This window comes from Symsagittifera roscoffensis, chromosome 5 (genome assembly GCF_963678635.1).
Source record: "Symsagittifera roscoffensis chromosome 5, txSymRosc1.1, whole genome shotgun sequence".
Lineage (NCBI taxonomy): Eukaryota > Metazoa > Xenacoelomorpha > Acoela > Convolutidae > Symsagittifera > Symsagittifera roscoffensis.
The window spans coordinates 52,359,810-52,385,024 of record NC_087066.1 but is presented as its reverse complement, the minus strand read 5'-3'; the positions used below and the strand labels follow the sequence as shown (position 1 = coordinate 52,385,024).

At 34.9% G+C, this 25,215-nt stretch overlaps 1 protein-coding gene across 1 annotated transcript in view; it reads right to left on the bottom strand.

Moving 5' to 3' along the window:
* The window catches only part of LOC134846783 (mucin-2-like), a 41,180-nt gene that overhangs the window by 7,203 nt on the left and 8,762 nt on the right, over positions 1-25,215 (bottom strand). Inside the window, exons 3-6 of the mRNA XM_063864174.1 lie at positions 17,748-17,777; positions 17,186-17,296; positions 16,535-16,822; positions 12,613-12,869 (exon numbers count right to left, since the gene is read on the bottom strand). Coding sequence (XP_063720244.1) covers positions 12,613-12,869; positions 16,535-16,822; positions 17,186-17,296; positions 17,748-17,777 — 686 coding nt within the window. The remainder of the gene's footprint in view (positions 1-12,612; positions 12,870-16,534; positions 16,823-17,185; positions 17,297-17,747; positions 17,778-25,215) is intronic.

Sequence of the window (25,215 nt, the reverse complement as noted above, 5' to 3'; positions counted from 1 at the left end):
TGAAATCTGGCTTATTGATGGTGTTGATGGTAGTGATAATGTTTCTGGTAGTGATGAGGATGTTGTTGTATCCGTAGAAATATCTATGGGGTCATTGACTAAATTTGGTTCACCTTGTGTAAATGAATGTGTAGTCCAATATGGAAATCGTGATGTTTGGTTTGTGGGGTTGAAAGGATTTTCACGTATTTGCTCAGATGTTGGTGTTGAACCTAAGTAATCTGATGGTAGGCTTGAGGTGCTACGTTGTGAAAGAAGCGTAGGGGTTTCTGGTAATATACCAATGGGGTTTTCTGGAGTGTTTTGTGATGGGGATTGAGGTATATCAAAATGAACTCGGGGAGTTTGAAAATTTCTGCTTCGTCGAGGATGTATAATTTGTCTATTTATTTCGACTGTATTTTGGTTTTGACTAGGATTTCTTATTCTACTTAGTTCTTGTGGTAGTGTTGGGTATAGGTTATATGTTGGTTCGCTTAGAGGTGCTTGTCGTTGAACTGGTTCTAGTGGTTCTGATAAACGAGCATGTCGTTCTTCAAAAGTGTATGGATTGTCTTGAAAAGAAATTCGTGTAGATGTTTGAGGATTTTGAGTAATTGAAGGTGGTGTTTGGTTATCTTGGGATGATGTCGGTGAAGACTGACTTTGTGACTGTTGGGTAGCAATTTTTGATGGATTTTTGAATTGTTACTTTAGTGGGAAGGTTTATGTTTATTATAATATTCTTCCAAAAAAAGAATTAGAAGGATTGTTGCTAGGGCAAATGTGAAGATTGCTTTCTTTATACATTTACATATTGTCAAAATGAGGGATGATAAAAATGTTATGAAAGTTACAAACAATAAAAAAATATCAGTTCTACTGAAAATTGTTCGTATCATTTAGACAAGTTGTATAAATCGTACCTGTGGATATAATCAAGGGTTTTGGAAAGTTGGAGGAATAGTTCGAGTATAGTGTAGAAAATTTAAAAAATGTTACAAAAAATGATTAGGATTATTAGAAAAGATTCAAGTATATCAAAAAGAAATATTATAAAGGTTTCAAGTATTGTAAAAAAATGTTTAAGATTTATGAGTATTTGAGTAACTGATTGAGAGAAGAGCATTTAAGAAATGATCTCTTGGTCGAATATTTTTTGCTGTTTGAGGCGATTTTCAAGTGTGGTCGGATTATTTATTAGTTTTTTGACAAGTGGGTTGAGTTTTGTAAAAAATTGTTGGGGGCAATTTTCATGGTGATCGGGAGGTCGTCTTTTTCTTTATTTTTGTTTGTCAAATGATCCGGGGTATGGTGAGATTTTTATACTTTAGGCTAATTAAAATGTTCATTTTGTTACTTTAGGCTAAGTTAACAAATTTGCTTTGGGGGTATTCGTGGTCTGAGTTGGGGAAATATTGTTGATCTTTGGGTTATTAGATAAGGGAGGGGTACGGTATTATGGTGATATTTATTTTAGTTGTCAAGTTGGAGTGGTTTGCTTATTTTTGACCTGGAGGTCGTAAAGTTATAGTTATAGATGTGCCTGGAGTTCTATATGATTCGTCTAATTGGTCTTAGTTTGAGTTAGAGAAAGTGACGGATTGGATGAATCCTATTGGTCTATTTTGAACTAGAATTATTACGTACTTGTCAGCATGTTATTTTGAAAAATGTAAATGAAAAATGTTTCGAAGGTTTCAAGATAGTGAAGTATAATGTTAAAATTACTTTTGAAATTCCACTTTCTTTAAAATTTTAGATTGGGGGATGAATATTTTATAGTTTTTACGTGGTTGATTTCGGAGTCTTGTTGTTTTTCGATTTTCTGATTTGTCGATTTGTTCTTGGGGTATTATTTGTTCGGTCATTTTTCTATTTTTTCTTTGTTTTGGAGATTCTTTATGGTTCGGTGTATTGTTTTTGGTGGTGGTTGGTTTTGTGTTTTGATTTTCGGTGGGGTTATCATTTTGTTCTGTGTTTTTCAGATGTGGTTCATTTTGAATGATTTTTAATCCTGTGAAAGAATATAATTGAGTTAATTCGCGGAGTGCGTATTCTTTTGGGTAATAAGGTAATAGGTTGTTTCGATGTTGAACGATTTCTTTTTTGTTTGAGTCGGTAATTTTATATGTGACATCAGTGGGTTTTGCAATTATTTGGTATGGTCCTTTTCGAAGGGGTTGTAATTTTTTAGAAATTCCTTTTTGAGTATTAAAATTAGGTATTAAAACAAATGTTCCAATTTTTAATTCGGAGGCTGGTGTAAAACGTGAATTGATTTGTTCATTAATGTTTTGTCGTTGTAATAACTTTTTTGTTATTTTTTGATAAATTTCATTGTGTTTTTTATCTCTATTTAGAATCCATTCGGTGTGTACCGGAGGCTAGTTTAAGAATTTGTGGGTGATGAAAATGATCTTCATCGTGTGTATGTAAAGGTAGGTTATAACAAATTGAGTCTTTATTTGGTTGACAATAACCTTGTGCGTTTTTATGAGAATTTGCTGTAAACATTATTGGTTTGCGTGGCTTTTGGTTAAAAACCATTTCGTATGGTGACATTCCTAAAGTTGTCGTTATTTGTGAATTATATGCTAAGGGAAATAATTTTACATCTGCTGACCATTCGGTATATTTTGTATCATTTCCGTTGATGATACATCTAAGATATTCTTGTAATGAACGGTTCATACCTTCGACTAAGCCGTTTGTCCAAGGTGCATGAGATGTACGTGGTTTGTGTTTAATGTTATATAAATGACATAGTGTGATAATTTCATTATTTATGAATTCTGTACCGTTGTCTGTAACTAAAATTTCTGGTAGTCCGAATTTTGCTATCCAGTGTTCATAGAGTGTTGTGTAAGCGTAATAAGCGTTACAATGTGGTACTGGGTTAAGTGCTACATAATGTGTAAATGCGTCAACAATTACCATAATGTAGGAGTTTCCTTCTGATGAGGGTGAAATTGGTCCCTTGGTATCAAATGAGATACGATGATTAAAGTACAAACTTTGTCCTTTAAAATCTTGTTTTTGTGCTATTTGTTTTTGATTTGGGTAGGGTTTATTTAGTTGACATACTATACAGTCATTGCATAGTACTTTTATCCAAATTGGTGCATTTGGGAAGTAAAAATTTTGTATAAAATTTGAATATGTTTTTTCTGATCCAGAGTGTCCTTTAATATTTTGTGTATGTGAAATATTAAAAGCTATAAGAATCATACTTAAAGGGAGACATGGAACTGTAGATTCATTCAGGTTATACTCTAAAAGGTCTGTATTTTCGTTAATTGTTGTGTTGTTAAATTTGCGAAAGTATCGGAGGAGTGTTTTGTTTCCTAGAATGGTTGAATCTGCTTTGATAGGTTTAGTTTTATATTTGTGCCATGATTTCAGTTGTCGAATTACTGGGTCAAGGTTTTGATATTGGTTCAGTGTTGAAATTGTAATTATTTCTGTTGGGGGGAGAAAAATGTTTTCGATTTCTAATTTAGATAAGGGTATTGTATCAAGTGGGTCGTGAAGGTCAAAAACTTGATTTATTGTGTATTTTGAATCATTTGTTTGTGGTCCTGATAAATTTATTTTATCAGTTAAATCTTCTTTTTCAATTAGTGGAAAATGGTCTTTCTTAGGCGGGTGTTGTTTTGTTCGTTTTTGTTGGGTGTTATTTTTTATCCATTGAGAATATGGGATTGGTTTGAAAGTTGATGTTCCAAGTAGATCAACTTCATAATGATTATTTTGACAATCTAAATAAAGTGGGAAATGTTGTAAATTATTTATTTGTGATTGTTCAATATCAGTTTTTACTGCATATTTGCATTCCAATCGGGGTGATGTTTCGTTTTCTGCAAGGTAGAATTTTATGTTTTTGGGTATTTCAACTGTTGTTTTTCGTGTAAGTAATTCAGGTGGTGTATTTCGACTTAAGGTGTCTGGTAATGCAAGATTTTTTCCTGCAGTCCAAACTATATGTAAGTTTGGAAATTTCATTAGAATTAGTTGAAATCTGTAAACTCGGTGGTTTGGGTTAGATTTTTGTGTAAAGAGAAAGATGATTGGTTTATGGTCTGTGAATAGAACTGTTGGATGTTTTGATCCAAGTATCAGAAATTCATATTCTGTCAGTGTATATATTATGGCTGTACATTCTCTCATTAGAGTTGAGAGTCGTAGCTCTGCTTGAGTGAATAATCGAGAATTTGCTGATATGAGGTTCATTTTATTTGTACCATTATGTGATTGTAATAGTGCTGCACCGATGCCAAAGTTCGAAGCATCGCACATTGCATAAAATGGTTGATTTGAATCTGGAATTGTGTTTGAAATTTGTTCAGTTAAAAGTTTCTTTATTTCTTCAAATCGTGTTTGATGTTCTGTGTTCCATTCAAAATTATTTTGTTGTCTAAGGATGTTATAAAATGGTCGTAGATATAATTGCATTTTATAAACATATTTACTTAAAAAGTTTAACATTCCAAGAAATTCTTGGATTTTCTTTTTATTTGTTGGTGGTTGAAGTTTTTGAATAGCGTCAATGCGTGATTTCAATGGAGTGATTGTTTTTCTTTCTATATTATGTCCTAAGAATTTAACTCTTGTCAAAAAGAAGTGATTTATCGGGGGCGGCCTTCAGATTTTCGTTCTGAAGTATTTGGTGATATTTTTCTAAAACATTGAACATTTCGTCTTTTGTTTGTGATTGCATAAAAACATCGTCTAAATAGGTGATTGCGTTTTTCTTGAGTATTAGTGGTCTAAAAATTTTGCTCATAAAAGCTGAAAATGCTGCTGGTCCTATGGATATTCCATAGAATAAGCGGTTGAATTCATATTGTTGGTTTCCGATAACAAATTGTGTTAAACGTCGTGATTGTTCATTTAGTGGCATTTGATTGTATGCACTATTCATATCGGCGGTTGTAAAGTATTTGCCGTTTATTTTTGTTAAAATAACTTGTATTGGTTCAATGGGCCAATTACATTTTGATTCATCTATAAGTGAATTGAGGTATCTAGCATCGAGAACGATTTTTAATGATTCTCCTTTAGCTAGAATGATAACGGGGTTGATAAATGTGTTGCCTTTTGGTTGTTCTTCTTTATTAACTGGTGATATAATGTTGTACTGTTCTAAAATATCGAGTAATCTGTTTACTTTATCATGTAAGTGAATTGGTACTTTACTTGCTCTCTGTTTTTTGAAAACTGCGTCTGGTTTTAACGGGAGATGTAGTGATGAACTGATTTTGCCAACATCGAATTTTGATGTTGCATAGACTGATGAGTATTTTATTAGCTGTTTGGCTAATTTATCAAATTCGTCTTGTGTTATTTGTGAATGTTGGAAATTAAACATTGTTAAAAATTTTTGTTGGTCCTCTGTGTAGTTACTTATGTTGAATGTAGGTTTGAAATATGGAGTTTTTGTGAAATAATCCGTATTTCTGTTTTCGTTACTTATTATATTATTTATAGATAATTCTTCATTAAGAATTGTAGATTGGCAAATATCTAGTAATTGGAGTATATTATTTACGCGATAGGCTTTTTCGTGTATTGGTGATATTGTAGCGTTGGTTTCACAATATCCTAAAAGTCCTAAAGGTAATGTTACTTGGTAAGGTGTGTTGTTATAGACATGTAAGGAAATGATATCGGAATTCGAATTTTTCAAATATTTTATGGATGAGATTGTGATTTTGAAAAATTTGTGAATAGGTTTGAATTCAAATTCTGACATATAAAATTTTTGTTTGTTTTGTTCTTTATCATATTGGTGAACTTGTTTGATTGAAAAATTATAGATATTTCCTGATAGTGGTTTTAGGTGTTTTCTTTGTTGGTTAAATATCGGGTAGAATTTTGAAAAGAATGGTGGTTGTTTATTTAATCTTTGAAAAAATGTTAAGGATGTTTCTTTTGTTTTTGTATATTTATCTTTGATTAATATTTTACTATTTAGTATGTTAATTGTTGGTATGTACTTCGAAATAAATGGTATTCCAATGATATTATATTTAATGTCAGTGATATGGAATATTTGTTTAAATGGCTTATTTAAAATTTTGCTTTGTTCCATTGTTCTGGTGGGGAGGAGAAATAATTGGATTTTTCCGTAGTTTATCAATGTTGATCCTTGTGCTGTTGCTAGTTTGCTGGAGGTTTCAAGAGGTGTTAGCTTTGGGTGTAAAGTTTTTATTTCATTCCATGTGGGGATGTTTATTATGTTTGATTCTGCTCCTGAATCAATTAAAAAATCTATTTCAAGGTCTGGTGGTTGAAATTCTTTATTTCTTGGGCTTTCTAAGAGAAATGGTATTGTCCAAATTTTTTCTTTGGGTTGTTCTTTTTGTATATTTTGATAAATGTGGTTTGTATTCAAGCATTTTGTTTTGGTATTTTTATTGGTTTGATTTGTAGTGTTAATCTCATTTGTTTCTTGCGTCGTTGGTGTGGAATTTATGGGTGTAGTGTAATAATTTTGAAGAAATTCTGATTGATTTTCATATATGTGTGATGAAAAAGGTTGTTCATATATGACAGATTCATAGTCATTTTCGACTTTTATCATATTGATAGAAAGAGTGTTTTCAGTATCACTTTCTGAATCTGATGATGTACAGTTTATTTGATTGAGTTGTAACGTATCAGTTACTGTGTCATCAATACCTGGAGGGTCTGATGTTGTTTCTGGGTTAGATTGTACTTGATTGATTTGTCTTTGATGTTTAGGTGTACTACTTCTGTGGCGATTATTAGAATTATTATAGTTATTACTATTCCGGTGTGGTGATTGGGAATAATTTCTATAACGATTATTATAACTTGAGTGTCGATTTTGTGAATTATTTCGCGATCTGTTTTGGTAATTATTGTTTGGTCTGTTATAGTTCGATCTATTATATGAGTTATTCCTTGATTGATTGTTCGGGTAATTCTGGTTTCGGTTGTTTGAATAACTTCTATTTCGATTATAGGAGTAGTTTCTATTCCTATTGTATGATGAATTTCGTGATTGGTTGTTTGGATAGTAGTTATTTCTTGATTGGGAATTAGATCTAGAAACAAATCGTTGTGTATTTGAATTTGATCTGGAGTAGTTACTTCTACTATTTGGTCTATTGTAGTGATTTCGTGATGAATTTTGTGTATTTCTTCGTTCTGGCGATCTTCCTCTATAACTTGAGTTATATGGTGATTGATTTCTTGTATAATTTGTATTGTTCGGGAGTGGTTTTCCTGAACTGTTGTTGCTGTAGACTGTTTTGTTCGGTAGATTTTGATCTTTTTTCATGTATTGATAGAATGATTTATTTGGTTCTTTATATTTTTGAGGTTTATTTTGATTGTCTTGCTGTTTTTGTCTACATTCGGAAATGCTATGTCCGTATCGTCGGCAATAATTACACCATTTTTTGAAAGATGGTTTGCCTTTAAAGTTCGGGTTCTTTTCGTAAATATTGAGTATTTCAGTGATTTTTTCAACGAGGTCTGTCTCTGATTCCTGTATATTATTAATATTAGTGGGAGTCGTTTCAATTGTATTAACGTATTGTAATTTCAGATTTTCCGTTTCTTCTAATTTCATCGTGATTTCTGCTTGTTCTAATTTGTCTACTAGTTTTCGAAAATCTAAATCGGGTTCTCGAATTGAAGAAGGATGGGATGCTCTCTTTTTTATTGCTATTTTCCTTAATTGTGGTGTTAAGGTCATCATTAAGATTTCTGTCATCTTTGTGTTTTTATAGTCATGTGTATTTAATGAATATGCTTTTCGAACTAGTGTTTCGATTCGTACTGCTATTTGCTTGATGGTTTCGTTTGGTAATCTGCGAATTTCATTACATAAAACTCTTTGTTGTTGTTTGTTTCTTTCGGAGTCAAACATTTTTGAAAATTCCTGTGTAAACCTTTTCCAGTTTGATTTTATTTCTAGAGGTAGTACTGAAAACCATTTTTGGGCTGCGCCATCTAAGGTTGTTTGTATTAACGCTGTGCGTCGATGTATCCAGTTTTGATGTAGTGGCGTATTAATTGGTTCAGGTCCAATATTTAAAATCAGGTTTGCTGTTACTGCATTTAAATAATCTTCTACAGAGTATTCAGGGTCTGTTCCTGTGAAAACCATTAAAGGTTTGTTTGATGTTATTGATGATCCACCCATAAGGTATGGATTCATTGTCATTTGTAATGATTCTGCTGCATTTGGCATTTGAGAAAAATTTGAAAGTTGGTTTCTTGTTATTTCATGTTGTTGGAGATAATATGGGAGTGGTATTTCAGTTTGCATTTGTAATGGTTGATACGAGTGTGCAGTCATTGGATTTTGTTGTTGAATTGGTTGAAAAGATTGTGTATTAATTGGTTTTTGTTGTTGAATTGGTTGTTGATGTTGTGCATCTATTGATTGTGGAGAAAAGTTTCTATGATTTGTACGTGTTCTCTGTATTCCTTGTCTACGATATTCTTGAGTATTTGGTGCAAATATATCTGGTTGTAAGAAATCATCATCTGAGGATAAATAATCCATTTGATAAGATGTCTGTTTTTTATTTTTATTTTGTTGAAAAAATGGGTAATTTTCACTGTGATCCTGTGGAGGATTTGTTTGGAAATTTATTGAATTAGGTTGGGTCATTGGGTTATCCCAATTTCGAGATCTTGTATATTGGTTAAAATTTCTTTGTGGTTGATTATATGTTTTTGATGGATGTGTATAATTATAATTATGGTCTGTAAAGTTGTTTTTAGTGAATGTTTTGCGTGTTTTTGATGGTATTGTCATGGGTCTGTATGTTTGGTAATCCATATGTGAATATTTAGGGGCAACCGAAGGTTTAACGGTTGATTGTAAGGTTACCTGTGTTTGTGAAGGATTTGTATTTCTTGGTGTTGTTAAATTTGGGCGTATTGGTGAAATACTTTGTTGTGTAGTTGTTGTGTGCACAATTTCTTCATTTATGAAGTGTGATGGTGTCTGGATATCTTGTTGAGTAAGATTCCTAGTTCCATTGAGGTTTTCATTGTGTATAACTGTAGAGTTTAAACTATTATTTTGTGTATCGGGCAAAAATGTATTATAGTTTAATGGTGTTGCATCAATGGTTAATGGTATTACTTTTACATAATCTCTTATGTAAGATATCGTACTTATTGCTTGACTTGAGATTGATTGTGGGAAGCTTATAAATGCGGGATGAGACCATTCGGGGTCCCAAACATAATCTGATTGTTCTGTGATAGCGGTATCATCGTTCGAGTTTTGGGGTCTAAAATTTTTTCTTGCTTGTGCAATTAAATCAATATTGTGTGTGAAATAATCTATTATAAACCATGCCAAAATTTTTTGTAGATCGTGTTTTGTATGTTGTGAAACGTCGTCTTTCGTGAAATTTTCTTTAATGATGTTTAAATAACTAGAGAGTAGTGTGATTTCATGTCGTACTTTTAAATGTTTGGATGTTTCTGTCGGTGAGACATTTGTTAGTGGGATTTCGTTTTCTAATATCGAAATATAACTATATATTATTGCGAAAACTTCATTGGTGAATATGGAGTTTGCTCTTTGTGAGTTATGATATTGGATGCTTTTTATATATTCTGAAAAAACTTTTGAAAATTCTAAATCAAGGTCGTCTGTTTGAATTGTATATTTTCTATTATTATGGTTTGGTGAGGTGAATTCTATGGAGTAGATTCCATACTGTTGTGTTATGTTGCATATATCTTTTAAGTAGTGGTCTATGATTTGTCTTTTGATTTTTACATCTGGGAACTCTGTTTTACATGGACTAATTCCGGGTTCAAATAAATTTAATAGTAAATTTTTGCAAAATATATGCTGTCCTCTATCGGTGGTTGCATCTACGATAAAAGGAAAGATTTCATCATCATCTGGACTTTCTTCACCTGGGGTGTGCGTTGAGCTCATTTTTTCGTTCGATGACTGTTAATATGTAATTATCAATGTGTCTAATTGGTTGATTCCAATTGTATAAATGTACTGGTTTGTGTTTATACTGCTTTTTTATTCTTCTTTTTCCTCTTTTTGATGAATTTGAAGTTGTTTCTGAGTCAGAGAAATATAATTGATCGTGAAGTGGGCAATTTTTATCTATTGATTCTTTTAGTTTGTAAAGTTCGTCTAAACTGTTGGTTTCTGATTCTGAAAATGCGTTTCGATTTTTTGAAAATCTTTTTCGTGTTATTTGTCTTTGTTTCGTTATTATTTTTCTTTTTAGTGTTTGTCGTTTTGTTCGAATGTATCCAACTGTTTGTGTATGAGGTGTGATTACAAGGTCGTATTTTTTGTTATCTATTTCACAATTGTGTAAAACGATTGTTTGTTTATTTCCTAGGTTTTTAAATGACATAAGGTTTAGGATGACGGATGCAAAAGGTTGTTAAATGATTTCTATTTTCTTAAACTGTTAGTTCTTACGATTTTTTGGTTAGCTTAACCTGGGTCTATTTGTTCAGGGTTGGAGAGAAAAGTATATCGATTCCGAAGAATGATTTTTTACTTTCTCGTGGCTAGTATAAGTTAAGGTGTTAACTTACTTAATCTTACTTAGGGGTAGTGATTGTGTTCAAGGGTTGGAGAATAGTAAATCGATCCACAAGGTTCAGGTATAATTAGAACGCGAGTAGTTCGTTAGATACTATTTTAAACTTACTAAGTCTAAGATTTATCCTGGGTCTGGTAAGAGGGGGGGTCAAGTGAAGGATGAATAACCGAAGTTCTTCACTGTTTATCCTAATTTGAATGATTAGTTTTGTTTAAAAATTTCTATTAGTCTTAGGTCTTTAGAAAGGGTTGGGTAGTGAATCGACGTTTGAGGTCGTTAGACACTAATTAAGTGGGTGGGGGAGAACAAAGTTGTTCTGTTTGATCCAAGGATAAGCCTTGATGATCAAATTTGAAATTTAATTAAGTAGAAAATGATTTAAGATCCAAGGATAAGCCTTGATGATCTGGTTTTAAAATTAAGTGAATTTAAGTTTTAATAAAATTTTAAATGTGTGTAAAGGAAAGATTTAGTGTTTTGATGATATTAGTGGGTTTATGATTGCTGTTATGTTTTAGATGATGGAGCTGGAACAACAGGATGATTTATGATTACTAACCATTTATTGTCATGCTACTAATTTTTATTTTTATTTTTCAATAAATATTTTTCAAACATGTTTTGTATATTACTGCAGAGTTTTAGGAAAACGATCTTAGATCTTTTTATCAATCGTTATTGTATATTAATAATTTTGTTTAGCGCCTGAAATGATTTTGAAGATTAACTTCAAGGTTTTATGTTTGCAAATGAAAATCTAAATTCATTGCCAGTAGTATTCTAAATATAAAAGTTTGTTCTGGTTTTTGCCTAACTATCATATAGCTATATGGCAAGTTTCTACTTTGTCGTATGTCGTCTCTGGTTCGAGGTCTTCTTCCAATTCCGGGTAGTTCTGTTATGGTTCGGAATATTGGCTCTGATCTATTGAGTCGTAGAGACATTTCGATTAAATTATTGTCGTATAACATTTTGTAAATGTTTTTGTCTAATTTCTAATCTATTTTGGTTAATTCTAAGCTATTAAGGTCTTGTTCGAGACTTATGGTCGCACCAGATGAGTTAGGACCGAGTTGGTTAACTCATAGAGTAATTTCGGATAGGGTACACCGTCTGCTCGTCACGCTATCTTATTTTCGGCCGGATAGATTCGTGCAACTTCTTAGTCTAATACCGATCCTAATCTTACTCTTATACTATCTAGTCTCAGGTTGTTTAACTAGTCTCTGCTAGGCTCAATAGATCTAGGGTATACTGGTTTATTGCGGCTGCTGAAGTGCTCGGGAGAGTCCAACTAATTTCTAAGTTAAATTCAAATCTCTCTGGTGCTGAAATTACAAGTAACTTCAGCACTTACAAATAAGTGGGTTGTTAGTTAGATGGATCATGATTGGTTAATATTAAATACTTTACATTGGTAAAATATCTAAATTATCCAATCATAAAATGTAGTTTAGATCAGGTTCCATATGCTTATATCGATCGAGCTTATATCGATCAATTTCTATGCTTATGTCGATCGAACTCATATCGATCGATTTCTATCGAGCTTATAAAGTATCGATCGAGCTTATATCTTCTTGATTAAAGTTACTGATATTGTATTAGTCTGGAAAACACCAAGTTGAGTGTTTCATAACATCAAAAAATGCGTTGATATCAGCAAAATAAGGTTACTAATAGGTTTGCGAATTGCGTGGGAAAAGATTATAATGCTTTAAGGCGCGCTTTCTTGAATTTCTTCAGACATGCAAAGAAACAATAATGTGGTAACGCTAAAAAAATATTTAATTTTGATGCAAACTTTCCCTTTACAAAACATTTGGCATACAAACCACCTTACAAGTTGTGAAAAAAGATTTACCTAAAAACCGTACCATGATTCAGAAAAATTCACATAATCAAAAGGGGTATTATTGTTAAGAAGAACTTCAAGTACATATAATTTCATCTCATTCAAAAAGCTCTGTTTCGGCTAGTTTCAATCGAGAAATCATGACTTTGATATATATTTTTTCGTATTTTTCTAAGCTGCTCCTAGCCAACTTACATCCTGGTCTTTTCCCTGTGCTTCAACCTCCACCACATCTTTATTCTCCGCTTGACAAGTTGCATTGCACTCCACAATAGGTTTAGTCTCCCCACTCGCCTCAACTTCCCCCACCCCCATGTCATTTATGCCCGGAATATCGGGACCAGAGTCCTCATCCTGAGTTTTGGGTGCAGTTGTAGTCAGAGGGGTGGTTGCACTAGTTGTGTAGCTGGTAGTGCTACTTGTAGTACTGCTGGTAGTAGGACTGCTTGTACCTAATTAACATAAAACGAAAAAAAATAGCTTAAACAATTAGCACTTTTTGGTATACGGGCTTTTTTTTTAGCAATTTTTGATATACGGCTCAAATTTTTTTTTCGACATTTAAAAGCTGAATCATTATACTTGAATTTAATTAGTTTAAATAAATTACTGCAAAAAATCTTCAAAATTAATTTCAAACAAATAAATTGTGTAACAACAAAATTGTGTTTAAAAACTTCATGAACTTCCATTCCAGATCAGAAATAAAATAATCAGCTGAACGTTGGAAAAGTTTGAATAGTTGTTGACTAGCACAGAAGATATACCGCTTTCCTCACACCTAAATTGTCAAATATAGTTTTTTTGCCTGGCATTTTGGATGAATAGATTTTTTGTCATGATATGCGAAGCAATCTTTTTTCATATTTTACTTTTCCGTGTTAATTTAAGGACTGCTCCGTTTCTGCCGTTTTTAGGCCACTTAAAGTTAGAAGTTTAACGAAATTTTTAGCAGGTATCATTGATCTGAACTATTGGATATTTTGAATTTTTTTCATTCAACTTTCACATTTGATCAGTTGAAGTTCCGCCTTGGTTCTTGGTAATTGATTGACAGATACTTGATACGCCTAAAAATATTTAAATTTGATGACTCAATAATAATAAGCGCTATCAAAAATGATTCCGTGTTTAAAAAAAAAAAGAGCTGGCGAAAATGTTGGGAGTGTATAGCAGTTTTCTTTACTTCAGTCCTTTAGAAAGTTTCAGTATCATTTGTCTTGTGATCAATTCTAATCATCTAGAGGGAACACTGCAAACACTGTGGTTGAAATTACTGGATGGTATAATGGTCAAACTAAAAGACCCAAATGTTCTGCCTCTTTTCTTTTCAATTACTTGACTACAATTATTTGACTAAAAGTAAATTAATTAGGCTAGGTTCTGCGCACAATGGGATGTGAATATTTGATCATGGCGGGTGCAGAGAATAAGAGTTACAAATGCTTCCAAAACTTCACGAGAAATATGCAATTCTTTAGATTTTTGTTGCGACTTTCGAAGAAAGTGAGGAGTATTATACGCTCGGGGTGGTTTTCTTGTCAGACCAATTTCACAAAACTCTTTCTTCTCTCGGGGGATTGACCCCTTGGGGCAATAAGTTAGTTTTTTTTATTGATTCCATACAAGACCCAAGTTTTAACACTAAGAACTTGGTATTATAAGCCTAAAATCAATAGTTTTGCCAATATTTATTTTACTAAAACTAAATTAGAGGTCAGTCGAAACATTCAAGGCTTCAAGGCTTCAATGCCTGATACGAGCACTCTTGGTGAATATTGAGAACTTCTTAAAAATATCGCTCAAAGATTGTTTGAAAAGCGTCTTTAAAGTCTAAATGCTCCTAATGCCCCTTACTATATTCAATGTAGTTTTTGGCAAAAAAGATAAAGTTTTCACCAATAACCTTTTTTACTTCCGCTACAAGCTTTAAGATAAAGTTGAGGCAAGTTTAGGTTGTAGATGAGGTGGCTCAAAGCATTTTCATTTGAAAAATTTTGACTTCAGTGTCAAAAAAGTCTGCATTTTTTGATGTTTCGTCTAATTTCGAGTGAATAAGGTGTGAGAGCTGGCTTAAAATAGCCTAATTATGCTTAATTTAGGCCGTGAAACTTTAATTTACTCGAGTAAAATTAGCTTTCGGAGTTTTTTGCGCGTCATTTTGGGGAGCAACAATTTCAAACATTTTTTTTTGAAAATTCCAAAATTTGAAAAACGTTTAATTTTATTAAATATTTTAGTAGAATTTTTTTTCGTTTTTCTAACTATTTTCTACAAAACTGTTTTCTATTTTTCCTATGTTAATATGACGATCAAATATGCCTAGAAATATGCCTAGAATGTGCCTGTATCGAAGTTCTACAAAACTTTTATATGTATTTTTTAAGCCTATGGTCTGAACATACTGTGCTGCTTGGCTCTCATTAACAATTCCCCTTGCAAACGCTCTTAGCGAAACTTTTCCTTGATTATCAACTGCAATCTTAAAAACATAGCCAATCGAAGACTGGAACAAAGTAATGAATATAAGTAAACATTAAAAAAAACTCTGACTTCGCTGAAAAAATCTCAGATTTCGATTTTCAGAGAAAAAATAGATGCCCTTTAAACTTTTTGAATTTCTAGAACGATTTATGATTGGCGCTTTTTTGATAAAATTAACCCAATTTGAGAAAACTGAATCAACAGGTAAAGTTTTTATTACGCTGGAAATCTAAAAAATCAAATTGCACTTCCGAAACTAGAGATCGTTCACGAATTTTTGCGCCATTTGCACGTTTGTGTTTGGAGAGTGCTATTTACGTCACTTTCAGCAGATGAATTTCAATTGAACTCAAAAAGTGCATAAAACACACCAATATTTAAAGTCTTTTTACTGAAAAAAAAACAAACAAAAAATCAGCAACACCTAGATAAGAGTCTTCAATACGTTCATTACTCTTAATTAATCTCTATACTATTTTAAAATTACAAGAAACCAGTTTGCGTTTGCTGATTCCCACACTGAAGTTCCATGGATAAAAATTAGTTAAAATTGAGTTGTATTGCCAGTGTCTATAAAAAAAGGAAACATAATCGATTATAACCCATTAAAGTTGCATAAAATTCCCATTATTTATTGGAGTATCAAATACATTGCCTAGCAATTATAATCAATTATTTTTCTTTTTTATTGATGAAAACAATGAAATTTCAATTAAATCGATTTTTTTCTATTTTGTTTAGATCTATTTTCAACGCACACAAAATCGTTTGTGCGTTTTGACCTGTCCAACAAATCAATTGTTAAATAAAACTATCTGTTGAAAAGGAGGTGTGAGAGACAGATGGGCAAGCGTTTGAGGGGGGAGGCGATAAGATGGCATAGAGCTAAACATTGTATGCACCAGGGGTTTTGGGGAGTTTTGGGCGGACGCCCCCCCCCCCCCATCAGGGATTCGACACCCTACCGACCCAAAGGGACCCTCTTTGTACTATTTTGAGATATCCATTTTTGACTGACTAACACTAAAATTTTTCGAATGCCGCCTTTGGCGCCAAATTATACTAACTTTGAAAGTGAAAAAAAAACGCAATTTTTTGGTCAAAATTTTCCAAAAAAGCATAAAAACGCCTTTGTTCTAAAAAAGCCTAATACGCCTAAAAACTCTGAGGATAGTGATTTGGTGACAAGGATTAGAAAAGCAAATTGGTCGACCTATAAAAAAAAGGTCGACAAAATTTTGGAAACTTTTTGAAAATCCGCCCCTTCTCGAGAAAACCCTAGATCTGCCTCTGGCTGTATGAATTACTCATTTGATAAATGCAGATATTATGGAAAATATTTGCACGACGCGAAACAAAATTAAAACGGAAAAAATCAAATTCAATTGATTTTAAATCGATTATAATTAAATTTAAAAATAGTGAATTTTAACCGATTTGTTTTCCATTGTTGTCTGAAGGCAACATGGGAATTGATTATTTTGATAACATTTTAGACCACAAAAATCCTTTATAATTGATTTTTTCTTTTTTCTTAAAGCGGGTTTGCAATTTTTGCCGGCATATATTTTTGGTGGTTCTTTTGAAAAAAAAAATATATTTTAAGCAGGTAGGATGAATGTGGTCGGCTTACTGCTAGTCGTTGGGCTACTCGTGAAACTACTAGTCGAACTAGTAGTGCTGCTTGTAGTGCTACTTGTAGTCGAACTAGTAGAACTACTAGTGGTTGAGCTAGTCGTAGAGCTAGTCGTACTGCTCGTGGTTGAGCTGCTCGTGCCGCTACTCGTAGAACTAGTGGTGCTACTTGTTGTCAGGGACGTTGTCGTCGGATCGTTAATGTCTACTCCAATGCCAAAAGAGGGGTAGTAATCCGAAGGCCACAAGTAGTCTATAGAGCCTGCGCCTGGTTTCGCCGTGCCACCTAAAACAACGATGGATTTTGTTAATTCTTTCTCCCCCGGTGAAGAGGAGCTAGGAGAAACTCTGCAAAGCTCTGGGAAACGATAAGTGGGAAATGATAACTAGTAAAAAACTGGTCCATGCTGAAGCGTGGAAAATTCTACGCTGAAGACAATGGGAAGGGATTGTTAACAAATTCCCAAAGCAAACCGTTTTTACTCAGTCAAATTTCCTCCAATTGGATTCGTAAATATAAAGATGCCTTAAAATTATTTAAAACAGTTTTTGAACAGAGTTCAACTTTTTTAGTACACTCGGATCGTATTTTTCTATAAACTATTTAAAGAGCTGTTTTATTAGTATACTCGACGTGTATAATTCTTACCCGAGTGGTATAGAGGGATGATGATGGGGATGATGGCAAAGTTGAGAGTGTGTGAGTCATCTGGATTGGGAGGGGAGTTCGAATCCCCTCCTTTGTCCGGCTTTTTATCCACTGTAGCAAAATAAACGAAATAATTTAGAAAAATCTCAATGTCAAGTAACAGCTAAATGAATTGTGACAAAATTACTTGAAGCTATGAGTTCCTTTTTGGAGCTTCTAAAGAAAGATAGTTTATTAAATTTTTTTGTTAGGAAAATATCAATTTGATAAAAAAAACAGCCGTATCATATTATATTTTTTCATTATATTATACTTTTATTATTATTTTTTGTTTAAAATAAAAAAATATTATATTTTTTTTGTTGAAAGAAATAATCAATTTGATTAAAAAAAACAGCCTTTTGATACGCAAGTACTTAATAATTATCCAACCTTAGTTAAATCTGCAGGAAAAAAAATTAACTCCTCGACAGAAAAATTCGATATTTTATCAAATAGACGAAAACTTCGAGCCGTATCATTTCAGAACTAGTTGAGTTAGAAAAGCACATGTAATACTTACGTGGCTCACAGATGTCGTCCAGAAACTCGCCTAAACAAATGAAGTCAAAATCCATGATTTATACAACTCCGCGTAATAGTCTGACACACCTGCTGGTCAATAAGTAACAAGCGCTTTTTAAAAAAAAATCTTTTTTTTTAGTCGACAGAAGCTGTAATTGGTAATTTTACCAAGTATGAGAATGCACCGAGTTATCGTTGTAATGAATGAAGACCTTTATGGTAGAATGGTCTCCGGGTTGAGCTCACATTGAAAATTGACGATTGAAAACGCGAGCAATTGAAAAAAGTGAAAAAAAAACAGAGATCGTCCTCGATGAATTATCAATGTTCATTGCCACAATACCCGTACCTACTCATGACATGAATTTGTCTCAAGGTAATTCTCGTAAAACGCGGTTAAATCATTTAATACTGTCATGATTTGTTGCGAACTAATTATTAATAGATTTGACTTCTAAATGAACTAAGGACAATTCAAGATTATGCGTCAACCATCTTGACCAACTTGAATATCTGGCGACCACCATTAAGAAATCGAAGTGAACGCCGAAAAAAGGCAAACCAGTCCCCCTCAAACATAACAGTTAGGCAGCTTCCAGGCATTGTCAACGCCATTTCAAGCCATCATCAGGGCCATTTCAGGACATCAATCTTCTGAGCTACTCAAGGGTCCCAATCTTCAACGGTCAATCTCACGGGTCACGAAAGCATCAACATCAACGGCAACTTTAAAAAACAGGCCTGATAAAAAAAACTCTTAATAGATCCCCCCCCCCCCCCCCCTCTCAAAAAAAACACCACGCTGCTCTTCTCTCGTCAACAAACCCACATTGTGCTAAAATTTTAAGTAATTGTGCTGAACTTTCTGTGCAGTTCTTCTTAGCCCAAATTTAAGAAATCTACAACCGCAGATGGGAAAAGTTAATGTTCAATTGGTCATTTTATTGTTAATCCTCGGGGTACTAAGGTAGTTCCTAACCAAAAAAAAGTTTTCACTTATACAAAAAAATACTGATAGCCAAAGTTTTCTAGCCCTAAACTTTCTCCTTCAAATTTTCAAAGGCCCAAACTTTCAAACTTTTTGAAACTTTTTCTTTAACCCATAACTATAAAACGTTTTACTAACAAAGTTTACGAAAGTATTTACGGAAAATTTTGAAAGTATCAAAATTTTCTAACTCATTTCAACGCAAAAAAAAACTTAACAAAAGTTTCACCACGTAGTCTTCAACCATAAGTCAAAGCGGTCATGACTGCGTGAGCTGTAGTTCTTGTTTTTTACTAAACCACTGGGTTAGCCTTAGGGTTGGTTGACCTCAACAAAAAGTTAAGGTTAATTATAGTAAGACTCTTAAGAAAGCTCACAAAGCTTCTTTAATGGAAATACTAAGCTATCGCTGCCATCCGAGCTGGTAAAATGTTAACCCGTGTTGTCTAGTGAACAACTCTTCTATTAATTACATTCCTTAAAAGCTCCGACGAAGCCAACCTTACAACAGCTAATCTATGGAGTTGCTTAATCAACGGAGACGCCGCTACAATTTTTTCGATAAGCTTGAGCAAGAGGTAACGAGGAAAATAGCCAACTCAAGCAAAATCGAGTACTGTAAGCTACGTTCGAGGAGGTAACCACTTGCTTCAATCTGCTAGACACACTTGCAGACGACTTCGCCGCGTTTTCCACTCAATAAGCACAAGACTGCCTCGACAATGCTTCAACGCTACTAAAAAGAAAATGCGACCTACTAATGAAAGTTCGGAAAGGCGAAAAGGTCTTTAAAAACTATTGTTCCATTTCCACAGGGTCAGACAGCCACTCAGAGTGCAAGGCAGATCTGCAACAGCCAATGTACCTATAAAAAGCTCAATTACTACTGAAAACTTGGCCAACAGCGTCATCAGCTCTACGGCTGCCGACTTTTCAAATTACACGCCCACCCAGGTCGAGAACTTTTGACTTAGACCTTCATCAACGCTACAGTTTTCCACCTTTACCGGGAACCAACAGAGCTATAGATCAGACAATCAACGGTGTCACCGCTACCTCTACAACTGATTACAGATCAGTCTCACTTACTGCAAAACTGGGTATTTTGAACTTTCACGCTCGTCTACGATACAATTTATCGCTTCCACCAGTCGCCAATGAAATCTACATCTGGAGCAAAAACTCAACACACGAAGCCCAGATGCCAACTGGCAATAACCGATATAGCCTGCTAATAACTTCAATAGAGAAAAGTCCTGTTACTACATCTGAACAATTCGTTGCCAACCACTTCAACAACCACCATAGGACTAACTCGCAACCACACGACCAACAACAAAACAGTCTTTTCGGCAATGAAAAAAGACAAGTCAGCAACCACGTTACTAAACATTCGACCACTGACATCAAAATTTGAAAAGATCGAAGTTACCAGACATAAAACTACAGAAGTTTGAGGGCAACCCACTTGAGTGGAATAACTGGTTCGAACTCTTTCAGACTGCGGTAGGCAACAACCCACGTCTAAGCCCGGTTGGGAAAATTACTTACTTGCAGTCATTATGCGCTGATAATGCTAAAACCGTAATGAAGAGCTACGGAACCAACTCTTCTCAGTAAGAAGAGACAATACTTTAATTAGTGCGTAGATACTGCAACCCAAAATATATGGTGTCAGCGTTCATCAGCGAACTCTAAGAATTTGACAAATTGATTCTATGCGAGCCACAAGGCTTTAACAGATACGCTGCTTTCCTACGCAATCTAACCCACAACTTCGAACTCAACGGCTACACCACCAATCTAATTTCTATCAACCTGACGCGACTTTCTCGCTCAAGCCTCTTAGTACGTCTACTAATGAAACGGGAAAACCACTGCGTGCTGCACGACTTCGATTACGCTACAAATTCAGACTCCACGCAATCTTGAATGACTACTCGGGAGCATGCGAGAACCTGGACATAGAGCGATCAAATTCAAAGCAAAAGGGACCAATTCGCCAACCAACGAAGCAACAACAATCCGACAGCCGACCCAACCAATTTTTACTTCTATGTCCAAGGAAAACTACGAAAGACATTCAGGTGTATCGACAAAACAAACAACTTCAACAATTCCAGTAGGTAATCAAGTCCACTATATTGGAAAATGTCCGGACTTTTTGAAAATTCTCGTAGATCAACAGGCAGAGCTGGTGAAACAACATAAACTGTGCTTCAACAGCTTAGGCGAAAACAGATTTAGTGAATGCACGTCCGTTAAACAATGTATCATCAACAACTGCGAAGGGAAACACCATTCAAGTCTACGCATCGACAAAAGCCGTTTGAAATGCACAACCAAAAATCAAATAACATGCAGATTGGCACTACATTAAGAAACCGATCGCAACAAGCTAAGAACCCAATCGAAAATATGAGTAACATCAGAAACCAGTTAGAATTTATGCCGGTAACACTTTTTAACAATGGCAGCAAACTAAATTGCTACACCATACTCGGCAACTGCAGCAGCTGCTCATACATCTTCAGTAAAACAGCTGAAACACTTCAATGTAAACCATGTCAACAACTACAGCTTAGCATACGAGTTAAAATCAATAAAGACAAAGTGTCTTCCTCTCTGGTGGGGCTAACTATCAAACCACATAACGCTACTAAGCCTACTTTAACTCTACAGTCATTCTACTCAGTTGAAACTCTAAGTTTTGACGCCATCGACGCAAACAACCTTGACAGAACCTGCTCACTCTACAATCACCTTCGACTTCCCTGATATAGGCGACAACACAGTGCAAACATTATTTGGCGTAGACGTTTTCTGAAATACTGCGGAGCATGATATCAGGAAAGGTCCTACAGGCACCCCCCACGCTGCCAAAAATCAGCTAGGTCGGACGATCACAGACCCACTCACCCAGAAATCTAATAGTTCCGGATCAAACCACGTTCAATTAATTTCATTGATTTAAATGATCAAGAAGACGCTGCTCTCACTGAAATAAACGAAGATAACTTACTCTGATAAAAGCATTCGATAACTGAGGTTTAGGGAGCAAAGCACTGAGCACGACGAAGATAGCTACAAAAAAAATCTATTCTGGAAAAGTGAAATGAAAATGCACAACAACTATCCAATAGCTAAAGCTCAACTGCAATCACTACAAGAACAGCTCAAAAAGGACCCTGAACTCATGCAAGTTTTTGAGAAAACGCGTACTACTCCCTGGAAAATAACTACGTCAAATCTGTTACTTTTCAGTTCCCACAGCTGGAAGTTTTTGATACCTCCCACATCACCCTGCGAGTAATCCAAACAAGCCCGGAAAGGTACGCAGAGTGGCCAAAGCAGCCTCAACATACAAAATAGTCTTGTTGAGCTCTTGCCTTGAAACTGGACCCGATCTCCTGAACAACATCTTTGGTCTTCTACTACGATTCCAAGAAAACCTGTGGCTGTATCGGCGGAGATTGAAGGCATGTTTATGCAAATTGTTATTGAAGATGAAAATCAAGTTGCATTTTGCTTCCTTTGGCCTACTAAAAATGGTATCAAGCAATACCAAAACACGTGTTTTATCTTTGGTGCAAAATGCTCACCATCCATTGTCAATTTTGCGCTTCATCAAATAGTTACCGATTACTGCTACCGATATAGTTACCAAGCCCAATATTGCTCAATTGCTTCATAAAAGTTTTTACATGGTCGGTTTTATTCACTCGTTCAACACGACAAACGAGGCTAGAGACTCTACTACACAACTAAAATTCTCCCTAATACAGGGGGATTCAACATAACTAAGTTCGTATCTAACACTCATGACGTCATCTACTTCATTGATGATGTCGGAAAATCTATTATGGCACAGTGCATCGGGTCTTGGTCGTTAAAGGGGACACAACTGACGCTACGATGTTCGTGCAACCAACAATCAAGGTAACTAGTTCTACAAGGTCTACACTCCAAACAGTCCTCTCTACAGTAGCAAGGGCTTTCGAACCGCCAGGTATCCTAGCAACGTTTGTCATAAAAAAATAAAAATCTTCTTCAAAACCTGTGGAAGTCTGGTATTTCCTGGGTCGAAACTTGTCTCTATGACTTCGTTCCGATAATTGATAAATGGGTCGACCAATGCAAACAAGTCCCCCAGTGAGGCTGCCGCGCTTACTTGGACCACAGCTGTCACCTAGTGATATACAGCTTCATATTTTCAGCGACAGGTCGCAAGATGCAATACTCTACTTTTTTGATTGACAGAACAAAGGTAGCAACACTGAGCCAAGAGGGCATTAAAAAATTGGAATTACGAGCCATCCTTATGGGCGCACGGCTTTACAGGGTCGCTACTGATGAAATTCGAATATAGCCCCACTCCACTCACTTTTGGACAGATAGCACTACTGTTTTGTCCTGGATCGCATCACCCGGTAAAATGAAAACGTACTGCTCAAACAAAGCTGTTGAAATACGTATTATATGCCAAGTCGAACAATAGAAACACATCCCTGGTAAACTCAACCCAGCAGACAGCGCTACACGGGGAATCGATCTTAAATGCGTACGGTAGCTCTGGTTGGATGCAGCACAGTCTCTACTCAACAATGAGTGTACTTGGGTGATCAACGAAACAATGAAACGAGGTAATGCTACAACAGTTTGTCCCCCAACTACATGATCAATCGATTCTTCCCGGTTTTTAAATTGGCTTCGATTAGTTCGCGTCAACGCTCGGGATAGTTTTTTTCGTTACATTGAAGGCAAGCGGTGAACGTTTAGCCACTATGGAAGACCTAGAGAAAACTAAGCTCCTCCTTTATTAACAATACCAGCGAGAAACCTTTGTTGACAACTACAATCAATACGAACCCAGCAGAGAAAAGACAACAAAGACAAACTGCAACAGTTGTCACATTTTCTAGAAAACGGTTTTATTCGCGCGCGAGGACGACTACGACACTCTGGAATTGACAGAGAATATCATTACGAACATCTACATGACGGAAACTAGACGCTTCAATGCTGCGAGAGGCATACCTAAGCTTTTAATCTCCTATACTTACTTCAATGGCGGCCCTAAACAACTACGCTCAGAACTAATTATCGAATGGTCCACAATCTCGATTGCCTAAATCCTCTTTCAGTCCCCTAATTTGGCGGCGTGGGAGCGACTCGTCTCAATGATAAAACGAACTTTCTTACTAAATCTCGGTTCTGATCGACTATCAAGAGACCTATTTGCAATTATCGTTCGCTAACGCATGCCAGTAGTGACCTTGACGACTACCTTCCACTGATACCCAGCCACTTCCTAATGGGTCGTCCATTCGTCTACGCTCCGACAGCAGCCTTCTACGAAGCATCTACCATAAACTGTCCAATAAATCTTGGAAGCGAGCAAAAGATTGACAGCTTCTGGAGGCCTCTACTTGAATAGTTTGATCCGACTCTCAGCAAAAGGACTAAATGGTCGTAACCCAGGGAACCGCTCGAAAAAAATGAACTCGTGTGGATATTTGAGGACCTTTACACCACGAGCCATCTGGTCACTGGGTCGAGTGCTGTAAGTTTTTACCGGCTCAAAAGTCATTGCGCACTCGTGTAAACTGAAAACAGCCCTCGGTACCTAAACAAGAAAAACGGTAAAATTTGCCATCGTATCCCCAAAAAACGAGATTTAAGACCACTTCAATTGTACTACAAAAAACTGGGCTCAACTGCTTCTTCTTTGGTTCTAACCAAGATCTCCCTATCCCGAGGATATTCATGACATGAATTTATCTCACGTTATTTCTCGCAAAACGCGGTTAAATCGTTTCATACTGTTAGAACCTAACCTTTAATAGATTGGACTTCTAAATTAACTAGAAGTCCAATCTAATAAATTAAGGAAGAAAGAATTAAAGAAAATTCAAGATTATGCGCCAAACACCTTGACCAACTTGAATATCATGTTATCGATGTTCATACCCGTACCCGTACCCAACGGAGGCTGTTTTTTAGTTAGAAATCTTTTATAGTCGATCTAGCCAATATTTTTTGTGTTTTCAGAGCAGAAATGATCTATTTAATTTCTAATTTAAAAATTAACAACTTCTGGAAAGAAATATGTAGAAACCAGTTCACTGCGTAACCGCAACGAAATAGATATGGTTCAAGTATCCACAATAGTTGTAGCAAAACAATGCGTGTTCACACTTGATATAAAACTGTTACTTTGTATTATTAAGATGCTAGAACTACCATTTTTCGTCAGGGAGCTTCAGGAGAATTTTTCAAAGAAGATTTAGCTAATTTCGTTTTCAAAAAAAACATAAGAAAGAAAGATTTTGCAGATAAAGCCTATTCTACTTGAAAACTTCATAACTATTTTCTGACCTAGGAAATAGATTAGATTTTGAAAATTTCAGGTTGGAAAAAAAAGAATTTTTTCGGTACGGATAGAAAAAATGATTGATAAAACATCGCTAATTTGAAT